General features: G+C 31.3%; 1 protein-coding gene across 2 annotated transcripts; it reads left to right on the plus strand.

The window, feature by feature from the left end:
* Positions 1-7204: 7204 nt before the first annotated feature.
* Positions 7205-12619, plus strand: LOC132275214 (probable prolyl 4-hydroxylase 4). Of its 2 annotated transcripts, none has more exons than XM_059776638.1 (7): positions 7205-7497; positions 7637-7694; positions 7829-7933; positions 9336-9393; positions 11370-11545; positions 11974-12046; positions 12157-12619. In XM_059776638.1, exons 1-7 carry the CDS (start codon positions 7376-7378, stop codon positions 12450-12452), a joined length of 888 nt encoding a protein of 295 aa, XP_059632621.1. In that variant the 5' UTR covers positions 7205-7375; the 3' UTR covers positions 12453-12619. The 2 variants fall into 2 exon arrangements, with proteins under 2 accessions (XP_059632621.1, XP_059632622.1); XM_059776639.1 differs by having other exon boundaries at positions 7207-7497; positions 11977-12046.

Consider the following 12619-nt stretch of genomic DNA (forward strand, 5'->3'; position numbering starts at 1 on the left):
CTGTTTAAGTAGATGAAGTGGACAAAAACACGTCATATTCAATACTTGTTCGAGGTTAATTCATCGATCTCCCTATCATTATTCTATACACATTAGTTATCTATTAGTATTAAATTTTATATATTATTATTTTATCAATATACTCATTTGGTTGCATATTTATACTACGCACCATCTTATATATTAACAATTGTCCATTCCATCTAACCTTATATATATATATACACATGTCATTTTAATCTTTATAAAAACATAATAAAAAATAATCCCAATTCAAATCTGATTTGATCCAAATCCGAACTAAATAGAATATAGATTATCTTTTTGTGCTTACCTGCTTTTACTTTTATATTTGTTATAACTTGTGTGTTGTGAATTCTGATTCTTCCCGTCACATTTTTATAGTACTATTGTGTTATGACATAAGAAAACAACTTCCTTATGCAAATTTGATATGCCTAATTTAGCTAAATATCTACAAGTTTGAGCTTTACACCATGAACTATACAATGCAAACATCAACGAAACACCAAATTGTCCAATGAGATGACCTTCTGGACTATATTTTTTTTTTTGAAGAAAGATGTATAGATGTATACATTAGGACACAGATAAACAATCTTTAAGGGAGGTCTATTAGTATAGAATGATCTATTTTTGTTGTATATGAAGAAAAAAGAAAAAAGAAAAAAATAGAGTGAGAACACTATATTTAAGGATTTCGACTTAAGAGAATTCATCAACGTAAACAATGATCCTAACTGAAACTAATATTTCAAATTAAAAAAAATAAAAATAAATCCTCTTTCAAATGAATGTATATAAAGAAGAACTTTTGAACTTTTTCAAAATTAAGAAGATTATGGTGGAATGGGTTTTCCATCTGTAAAGAAGATTATGAGAAAAATATGTCCATGAGTGAGAAAAGATATCAGGAACAAAGCTTAAGCAAGCGCAAAAAAAATATTATATAACAATTTCATAATTTATTTTTAGTAGATTACATCTTCTAAAATTTGTTATAATTACAAGAACCTCACATACAAAATTAGAAATAAGAGGCCTCCCTTGTCAAACATGGTTTTGTTATTCATTCCCCCATTAAAGGTCAGCACCACTGACCACTCAACTACAGGTTTTTGTCATAATGTCAAATTTACCCTTGGTTATATATAATTTGTAGCACCCTGAAACACACACTGTTGCTTAAACTGCGAACCCTAACTTTTCTGAATTGATTCCATCCGGCCATCTTAACGTCTCTGACCCATCACAGCATCAATCAAGTTCTACACTTTGTTTTAGTTTTTCCTCCCCAATTTGGGCATGGTCGACTGTTGTCTCACTTCAGTCTGGTTTACTCCTTTTTGCTGCTTTTTAGCCCTTTTGTAATATATATATACATATATATAAAGAGACATAAACATTAGATATATACAAGCTAGGGAAAATTATCCCCCCAAATCCTACTTTTTTTACAAATAAGTCATACAAAATTTCTTTATGCCCAATAAGTCTTTTGAGATTTTTTTTTCATTTAATTTCTAAATCACTAAATCTTTTATTTTTGCCCTTACTAAATGACATGTACTCTTTGCTACTATACTCAAACCTTCATATATAACCTTACAAAATTAGAGGTAAAATTTGAATTAAAAAGAATATATATATATGTTATTAATTTTTTTTATAGAAGGGATAAAATAGTAATTTTCCCTATGTAACAATTGTATGATTCCCTAGACGCAATCAGACGCAATCAAATATTGGATGTGTGTGTGTGTGTGTGTGTGTGTGGGTTTGTTTTTTCCCATGCCATAACAGAGTCGAACCAAGGACATCTAAGCTCACACAGTTCAACTTAGATCCTTATCTACAAGATATATACTTTTTTAATCTCAATTTTTTGAAAGAAAAATAAATATTTCTAAGATGAAGGGCCTCCGTGGTTGAAATAGGTACTCACGTATAGATCCCCAACTATGCTAGATGTATTACGGCGAGAAAGTGAGCAGAACATAAAAATAAAGTGTCAAAAATCAGGTGGCTCAATATAATTTGAAGTTGTAAGTGATAAAAAATAAAGTGACATTCTTGTTGTTGTTTTTCATAAAAATATTTTTATCACATGTTTGATTATAATTATGAATGAAGTCATTAATATCTTTTTCTTTCACTATTGTATAATTTTTTAATTAGTTGTTCATTTGCTTAATTTTCAAGGAAGTTCTTTTTATATATTTTTTTATTAATAGCTCCTTTTTTAGATTGATTTAATTTATATATTTTTCTCTTTTCTTTATATTTTTTATATCTGAATTCATATTTCTATAAGACATATTCAACAATATAAATAAAAATGATGACAACTAACAAACAAAATATATAATTTTATGATAATAAAAAAAAATTAAATTATAAAATAATTTAAGTTATAGAATAATAGAAATTGATTTTAAATAATTCGTCAATGCTCCAATAAATTTTCTAATAGAATAGAAGTGTAATTCAAATTATTCAATAGTATAAAAGTGTAATTCAAAATCTTCCAAATGAGTGGGATGGTAAGATTGTAAATTGTAATGAGTAGTGAGGGGAGCAAAATAGAAGATAAAAAGTTAATTTGAGTATTAGCTAAAGCTATGGAAAATTTTCCCAATTCCTACCACAATGGTTGGATAAATATTAAATACTTATGTAATCATAGATTCATAATGAGTAATATATATATATATACATATATATATATATATAGACACACGCGCGGCTAATGTCATGAGGATAAAAGAGAAAAAAATAAAATAAAAGTAGTAGTAGTAGTTGGTATAAGGATAGAAATATTTTGAAGCGACTATTAAAATTTTTTATTGGTTGAGGTTTAATAATAAAAGAAAATAAAAATTTTAGATAGATTATTATATGTATATATATATAATTTGGATTAAAAAAAGTAGGTAATATAGGATAGAAATTTTTTAGGATGAATTGATTGGGGTTTAATAATTGAAGAAAATAATTTTTTAAAAAAGTCATAATATATAAAGAAATAAAAATTTTTTAGGCCTTCATATTGAAATGACCATTAAGTGACACTTAAGCATCCAGGCAGCCTGGCAAAAACAATAAAGTCTATGAATGAAAAGAGTAAAAGCAACAAAGAGAGAAGGGCCACAACAATAATGAAACAAATATAAAATAATGAAAATGATAGGGCACCAAATGATTTTTTCGAATAAATCTTAAATATAATGTGTTTTTGTATATCTTATTTACTTAAACAATTACTAAAAAATAATTATTTAATATATGATAAGTATAACCAACCACGTCAAATTTAGTGTTAATTTGGGGATTCCTTTTTAATTCCCCTATCATTACTCATAAAATAATATAAGTGTTGTAGAGCTAAAAAAAATAAAAATAAAATAGCTATCACAAAATGTATAATTTCCCCGAATCTTGCTTGTACAATGCTTTCAAACCAAAGAGTAGTTATAGATCATTATTGAACAACAAAAAATAATTAAGGAAAACAATAATGCAAAAAAATAATAAGAAAGAATCGAGTTTGGTACATTTTTTTTGTCAATGATTAAGAATTAAACCCGTAACTGAAACCTCAACTTTACATACATTGTCAGAATATTAACCATATTTCTACGACGACTTTGCCAATGGAACAAACCCAATATAGATGTAACTGAAGCTTAGTCAAAACTACAATATTCTACTGTGACAATAACAATATGGCAGTCAATGAAATGTCTGTGCCGCTGTCTAACATATAAGGAAAGGTACATCGATCACCATTTTTAGGTTTCAACTTTGTCCAAAGTGGAAGTGCTATAGCACCACAGGGACGGATCTAAAATTCACACGAGAGGGACAAATTTATGTAGAGGAGTTTTTTTATAATTTCAGTGAGGGTAATTTCAAAATCTTATGGACATAAATACAAAAAAAATATAAATTTAGAGACGTAAAATACAATAACAAAAAATTTCAGTGGAACAGCTATAATCCGTGCCTGAGCACCCCATAAAACTTGTCGTACAAATTCTCAAAATTCCCAAATGCAAATGAACACATAAGTTTAATTCGATTTCCCCTTGCATCATGGACAAAAGTAGCAGCTTAGGTAAGACTCCAAGAATATTGTTGTACAAGATTCAAGTATACATTTTACAAAATTAGCATCTACAGAGTTGTTTTTATATTTTTATTTTCTTGAAATGTAACAAATCTACAGAGTTGTCCTACTTCAAGAAGAAATGAGTATCAAGGTAACGAGTAGAATAAAATTTTATATTTTCATTCACTTATCAAAACAAAATAAATATTTTGTTCTGAACCTTCACATATGAATTCCCTTTAAACAGCAAATTGAATTACGATTTACAATTTAAGGCTTAAAAATAAAATAAACTAATAACTCTTATAGAAAGTTTTAATTCTTTCTAAATAAATATCAAATATACCTATTCATAGATCTTGGTAAGAGCCTTGCATGGTGGTTCGTTATTTGACGGGATATTATCTTTCATCTCATCATTATTGGCGTACCGAGGAAGGCCTTCATAATCTGCAACAAGATTATCAGAAGGATATATATATATATATATATATATATATATGCGTGTGTGCACGCCAATGATAGAATTTTGCAAAGAGAATCATCATGCAAGAGACCATAGGAAAAGTCACAATGCAGCAATTTCACATCTTTAGTTTCTGCATTGCTTAAATATGCCCACACTTTCTTTACCCTAAGTATATTAGGATTCTAATCCATATTGAAGAAACCATATTTTCTACATGATACTTAACATTAATTCCATGCCAAAACTGTTCACCATTGTACCCCAATTATAGAATTTGGATGAATTCAAGAACAAAAATAATAAGAGAACAGAGACAATACATACAAACCCCTCCTAGCATATTCATATCAAAGCCACCATGGAAGCATATATATAGATGAATTAAAACTTACACGCAATTGAAGCATCCTTCCTTGGCCCGTCAGGGAATTTGGATAAAACATCGTATAACGATCCACAGTATTTATCAGCATTGGTACCAGAATAGCTTACACACTACTTGCATCGCAACAAAGACCATGCAACAGTCAGTTGTAAACCGTTAATTGCCGCACAAATACTTTTATAATGGATATTTACAAAGAAAACCTTATTCATAATATATATATATATATATATATATATACTTCTTCCGTTCCATAAACAAGTGTCCACTTTTTTATTTTTATTATCCCATTTGAAAAGTCAATGTATTATTTTATGTGATATTATCAATCTAACCATCTTGCATTAAACCTATAAAAAGATAGGCTCACCGGGAGTAAAGTTGATATATATATATATATCCTCAAACATTGTTTTTGCCGGGACAAACTCCAAACTAAAGATAAGCGTAGCCTAAATTATCTCGTGCAAGGTTAACACTCCACATCTAGGGTATGTATTATGCCTCCACCTACACTTGGACATTCAACCTCCCCCACATTTGGAGAGAGAAACTTACGACATCTGGGCTTTGATAAGTATTTTGGTGGTTGGGTCATGGTCTTGGTTAACTCTCGTGTTGATGATCATGCCCTGTTGTTAGGCTCTGGTTTGGGACTCAATCGTGTAATAAGCCTCTCGGGCTTTGGTAAGTCTTTTGGGCCCGGGTCATGGCTTAGTACATGACTTGGTGGGCTGTTGCAATTGTAACCTTGTTTTCCTCTTAAAATACAAATGTCTGAATTGTTAGAATCAGTAATTATATACTAACATTATTTGCATTTTCACTGGACATGGTCAATGGAAAAGAAGTGACTTACAAACTTTATTTATTTATTTTTTTTTTTTGTGGAATGATAATTTTGAACTATATGTACTGCAAACTATGAATAATAGCATATACAATATTTATGTCATATAACATTACCATTTACAAGTGAAATTTATAAAAAAAAAAAAATTAATATTAGTATGAAATTTTCAGATTTTGTAAAAAAAAATTATCATTCTAATTCTACGATAGTAGCAGCAGCCCACACAAGATTGTCAACTACAATAATAAAAAATAAAAAATAAAAATTAGGTGAATGAGAGAGAGAATGTTAATTGCAAATTAATATATTCTAATTCTATGCAAGCTTATACACTAATAATTATAAGCACAAGGTAAAACTTCCACAATATATATATATATATATATATATATATATATAACTAATACACACTATTTATCTATTTTAATATTGAAAAATTATAACCATATTTTCTAGATCTTCCCGAGTTGGTTTGGTGCACACAAATCAACTCCGAAATAAAGCACAAAAAGGAAAATTGGATAAATTGTGGGATGCTAAAAAAAAAATAAGAACTATAAAGGTGCGTTGTATAAGGTTTTATATATACATGTTTATACAAGGTTAATAGATATATATATATATATACACACACTGACACACAACAAACACACACGTAGATATTCGTGTGTCTATATATATATATATATATATATATATAAGGAGAAAGAGGATTGCGCTGAATAGTTTACCAGCCATGGATCCTTCCTGCAAGAGAGAATTCCAAATTAATAATTATCCGAATCAAAGCAAAATAAAAGAAAAAACATACTATACAAATTAATCAACTCTATCGCATCAAAATAACATATATAAATGATCAAATATGAAGTACGTTGGCAAAGATTCAATTAACAAGTTACTTACGTCTAGCTCTAGTGCAGTGAACCACGATTTCAGATGGAGGCCGTGAGCACAATCAAAACCAGAAACTTTGGCAGTATTGTATTTTTAAGTTTTTTCTACTCTACTTAACTTGTACAGAAAGACAGAAATAGAAACTTACCGAATAAATAAATAAATAATAGTGAAATTTTAACTTTTTGGCAACTTTTTCCAAAATAGAAATATAATTAACTATTTAGTTCTATTATATATATGTATATATTATAAGTGAGTGATAGTAAGGAGGGCTTTTTTTACAATTTGCCCAAATTTAAATAAAGATCAAACTTTTAAAATCTAAAATAATAAATAAATAAATAATTGTGAAAATAGAGGTAATGCTTTGACACTGTTCCCATTGGCATTACAAAGGAAATTAGGTAAAGAACACGACGTCGTATAAGTCTAAAAGCGTTATCTTTAACATGCGCAGGTCATTACAAAACGCGAATCGTCATACTCTGGCGATTTAGTTTGTCTCAATCTCAAGTGACAGTTGAAGACGAGACTCAGATACACCCAAGTTTTCCCGAGAAACCAATAAATATTATCACGGATAATTTTCATCCTTCCATTCAATTTCTCATCCAATTGATCCAACCTACTTCACCCATGATTCGGTTCTGCCTGATTTCACTTGTTTTCTTGCTTTCGATCTCGTCGCTCCTCTATGAATCTTCGAGCTCTTCTATCATCAATCCCTCTAAAGTCAAGCAAATTTCATGGAAACCTAGGTATTCTTCTCTAATCCTTCATTAACTACACCTTTTTGTTTACTTTCCGTTTGGCTGCTGAGAAAATACAGGAATTTGAAAGCTTGAATATTATGCTTTATGTAATTTCACCGGCTCAGCGAAATTTGGTAATTTGCAGAGCTTTCGTTTACCAAGGGTTTCTTACAGAAGAAGAATGCGATCATTTGATATCTATTGTGAGTGTAATTTGAATTGTTTTTGTTTTCAATTTGATGATCTAGGAAAAATTGATTAATGTAGGTTGATTTGATTGATTAGTAAGATCTGGTTATTGTGATTTGATATTGTTTGGAATTTGGGAATGTAATAGGCAAAATCGGAGCTGAAGAGATCCTATGTTGCAGATAATGAGTCTGGAAAGAGCAAGCTCAGCGAGGTTCGAACAAGCTCCGGGATGTTTATCAAAAAGGCAAAGGTTTGGTCTCTATGTACTTCGATCTAATTGTTGGTTTTTATATGCACAATGTGTGCGTGTGTACGTATATGTTATATATACTGCTCGTTGCATCTTATGATTGCCTGTTGTGGCTTCCTTTACATGTTTGACTGAAGTTCTTCCTCATTGTCGAATCCTTAATACAGTGATGAGTTGCAGCTTTACATCTGTGATGTTGAAAAGTTTCTAACAAGTAACAATTAATGAGCACCCTGTTGAAAGAAAAGCACTTATTGTGAAAAGACTAAAAATTTACATTCCAACATTTCCCATATAGTTTTTGGTACTTAAATTGGACAAACTTAGAAAGTCAAAACATAGTGTGTGTTGGGTAATATGGCAAGATGCCTAGCTGAGCCCATGCATGTAGCTTGAAACTTAATTTTTAAAAATAAATGGTTCAAAGTAAAAAAACTACGTCACCCAACTCTAACACCTAACTAAGAGAATAAAAAGGTAGTCATCTTAATCATAACTAGAAGTAATAGTAATGGATGTTACCTGCTTTTACGGCAATTTTGCTGGTTTCTGATAAATCTGAGTTTGTTTGAATTGCCAATTTCACTTCATTTTTCTGTATAAAGAAACCACTTTGGTTATTAGCCAAATTCCTCAGTTTTTACTGAAACATCCATCTGAATTTTTTCAAATGAAATAAGATATTTATTGGTCAATATTCCATTTTCTTCCTGATAGTTTTGACTTTCATACAGATTCCCAAGTATGCATTTGACTAAATTTTCTACCTGAAGTGAATTGTGCCTGAAAAACCATGTATAAGTGTGTAACTTCGTTTTCATCATGACTCATATGGTCGATTTCCATAGTTTGACACCAGTTAGTCCCTGACCAATTTTAGTTGCATACATCAGCTGGAATGTATATATTCACTTTTGCTTTACTCATTTTAAGTAAATAGGAAGTCTCCATACATTTACAGAATCCTCCTCCTTTTCTTTCTCTGTTAAGCTATTGCTATTACTCTGCGACTCTTTATCTATAACGGATGCATCTACTGAAAAGTTTTGCTTCATTTATTGCAATTGAAAATTGAAATTCCTTTCTTGCTAGATTTTAAAATTTCAACATTATACAGTGCTGCTTTCAATTGTGATTTTACTTATTCTAAATCATTTGGACCTGAGCAATCATACTATGTTGAGAAGTTGCAGTTGAAATGACTGTCAATAATGATGGATAGAAGAATTTAGTTTGATTCACTTTATTCTTACCTAGTTTTTAGGAAGATGGCATCGGGTGACCTTTCGAAAAAAAGAAGAAAAAAGATGGCATTGGGTGCATACTGGACAACTACTTGTTTCAATTTTCATTACACAGTTTTCCTGACTCTCTCTCTATCTCTCATTATTTTTTAATTTAGGATCCTATTGTTGCTGGTATAGAGGACAAAATTGCACATTGGACATTCCTACCTAAAGGTATGCCACATGTTGAAGAATATTGAAAACAAAATCATTTTACCAAATTTTTCCTTCTATTCATTTATTCTTCCATTGTAGACAATTGTGATTCCTTCACTTATGAAATAACTTGTTATTTAATTAGAGTTAGAGCCTGCTTCTATGCAAGAGTAGTTTGTTTCTAACAGATACAGGTTGCCTGGTGTGGTCCACATTGAGTGAAATGCTCGGTGGAGGAGAAGACTTAAACTAGCATGGATTGAGATAGTAAAGAAATGTTTTTTTTTTTTTTTTAGTTGGTACTCACACACACATGCCTCCACTGAGGCTCGAACCCCTAACATCCCTTTGGGAAGTAGGGGCCTGATACTGCTAGGCCACTGGCCTGTTAGTAAAGAAATATTTAATAGCTTATGATTCCAACTGATCTCATAGCCGTAGATAGATAGGAATGGTGGAATAGGATTCATCTAGTGGAACTTAAAAAATTGAAAAAAATACTTTGTTGAGTTGAGTTGAGATGTACGAAGACAGGGTTGCCTGAAGAGTTCTTTTCAGTTATAATATTTTCTTGAATTGACAATGATTTATACTTTATTGTTGGTAAAATGCAAAAGAAATCTAAGTAAATTCGAATAATTTTAGGCAAATTGAATAAAAGGTTCTGTTCTAAAGTGTTTATCAAGATGAATATATCTAATTTTAGTGAAAAATACTTACTTTAGCTACATCAGCCACTTTAAAAGATCTTGGTTCTATCTAACTTTAGAGATGCTTCAAGATCCCAAATTCTCAACTACTCAAATTGCTCGATACTCACTCATCTTGGCCAACCGGTCTAAAGAATAATATTTTTGGATTACAGATTCTTGTTTATATAATTCTGTAGTATTATTATTTTGTATTGTTCAATGAAAAATTCTTGAAGCCAATTTTATAACTAAATACTAGTATATATAAACAAATTTTGATGACCATCATCACCGTGGAGAGCTTCATGTCCATTTCACATACTTTTGGAATGCATCCATAGTTTTTTATAATTAGTGTGACTGTAACAGACTGAAAACAAAAAATATTATGATAAGTTGTGTTTCGTCCTGTTAGTTTTCGCATGTTTGTCGTCAGACACTCATCTTTGTGGAAGGTAATACCTATATCTATGCCTTGTTCTTGGAGATCCTTGGATGTACAAATGTGTTTCATGCCTTGTGTATGTAACATATAGATGTTTAGTATAAATGAGAATAGAATGTGACCAACACCAAAATATGCCCTAGTATACTTTCTTTTCTTTTCTTTTTTCATGTGCAAGAAACATATTCACACAGCCACATATCCCTATGGGGACTTGAACCCTCGACCTTGTCTTTTGAGAGGTGAGAAAGTACCACTAGGCTACAACGCCTTTGGCCCCTATTATACTTTTTTGCATCCTGCAAAGTTATAATGCTGTTATTGTAAAAATGATGGTATGGCAACTTAGAATAGATTGAAGTAAGAGTTTCATTTCCTGTGGATGTATACTCGGAATTGGAAGGCGAGGTTTAATATATTTATAGTTTTAGCTGTAAAATTCTAGAAATGAATAGAAACTTTAATTTAAATCTGCTGACTGATTAGGGAGATTTTCACCTCGATTTGCTTCTCTTACCATTGCTGATTAAATTTTCTGTAAATAACAGAATTGATGATCTGACACAAAAGGGGAACTGTGCACTGAATTAGTTGATGAATTATTTGTCATTGGCTCGTGTATTTTATTTGACTGGCAATGCAAGAAATATAATGTGTCGAATACATTTTTTGTTTTTTATTTTTTTGGGTACTACCATGGTTCTGTATCTCTTTCTGTTATGCCCTTTCTTGACTCTTTCCAATCTTACAAATATCTTCAAGATTGAAAGCAGCCTTGGGTTTTAGCACTAAGGTCACACGTAGTGTTCAAAGCTTTAAATGTTTGTCAACTAGTTTTGTTGTGTTTCTTATTTTAGAAAATGGGGAAGATATGCAAGTACTGAGATATGAGCATGGGCAAAAATATGAGCCACACTACGATTATTTTGCTGACAAGGTTAATATTGCGCGGGGTGGGCACCGCTATGCGACTGTACTTATGTATCTCAGTGATGTGGGGAAAGGTGGTGAAACAGTGTTCCCCTCAGCAGAGGTTAGTTGCATGTTCTTTTGCACTTCCAATAAAACTTCTCTTCCACAATTCTGTCCTTCAATAGTTTAACCAGCTCTTCTTTGCTAACACAATGTTCTACGTCCTGAAGTTCTGTCCACTTTCCTAAGTTTCCTTGCCCACACACTTGTAGATCTGCGTTGTCCTGTTTTTAAATTCTCTTGCATGAGCAACAACCTTAATATTAGATCCAGTAGAGACATCTTGCTCAATCATTTATTTGAAAAGTTCAGTGATAAGATGGCAGTACACTCGGGAAAACATTTCAAATCCATTGATAAGCTGGGAGAACACTGGGCAAGAAAATTTTCACGGGTCTCAGATAAAGATGCTAAATTTCTGTAGCTATTTATATTACTGTCAGATCTTTTTTGTTTCATTAAAAGAGTTTCTTAAATAAAAACTGTCAGCAGGAGTCTCCTCGTCGTAAATCTTCTACATCAGATGATGATCTATCAGAGTGTGCGAGGAAAGGTGTTGCGGGTAAGTCATTTTAGCCAATCGTAATTTGCTTCTGTTGATTTTGCTGATGCACACTGAATGACTTGACATGCTTTTGGTTATCTTTTGCTCCAACCTTGAAAATTGCTCAGTAAAACCGAAAAAAGGGGATGCTCTTCTTTTCTTCAGTCTCAGTCCAAATGCTATTCCAGACCCCATCAGTCTACATGCAGGATGCCCAGTGATAGAGGGCGAAAAGTGGTCAGCAACAAAGTGGATCCATGTGGATTCGTTTGACAAGATATTAGGAGCCAGTGGGAATTGCACAGATGAGAATCCGAACTGTGACAGATGGGCTGCGCTGGGGGAATGCACCAGGAATGCAGAGTATATGGTTGGAACTCCAGAGCTTCCAGGTTACTGTAGAAGGAGCTGTAGGTTATGTTAGCATGTTAATTTATGCTTTCCACTTTCGTTTATCTGTTGTCTGTTGTATTGTACTGGAGTTCTTTTGAGCTATTATATTATCATTTTAATATGTTTCCAATCATCGTTTACTAAGCCATTTTTTGTAAAAATTATTTTTGTTAATTATTGTTTTCAGTTTTGTCTTCA

The sequence above is a fragment of the Cornus florida genome, unplaced genomic scaffold, assembly GCF_030987335.1.
Source record: "Cornus florida cultivar Cherokee Brave unplaced genomic scaffold, ASM3098733v1 CherokeeBrave_3.0.0_Hap2_Chr09, whole genome shotgun sequence".
NCBI classification, from domain to species: domain Eukaryota; kingdom Viridiplantae; phylum Streptophyta; class Magnoliopsida; order Cornales; family Cornaceae; genus Cornus; species Cornus florida.

Bases quoted from the DNA above. Each gene is read 5' to 3' on its own strand.
- LOC132275214 (XM_059776638.1), top strand. From the start codon at position 7,376: ATGATTCGGTTCTGCCTGATTTCACTTGTTTTCTTGCTTTCGATCTCG. The intron at 7,498-7,636 runs GTATTCTTCTCT...GGTAATTTGCAG, and splicing joins CAAATTTCATGGAAACCTAG to AGCTTTCGTTTACCAAGGGT. The intron at 12,047-12,156 runs GTAAGTCATTTT...AAAATTGCTCAG, and splicing joins TGCGAGGAAAGGTGTTGCGG to TAAAACCGAAAAAAGGGGAT.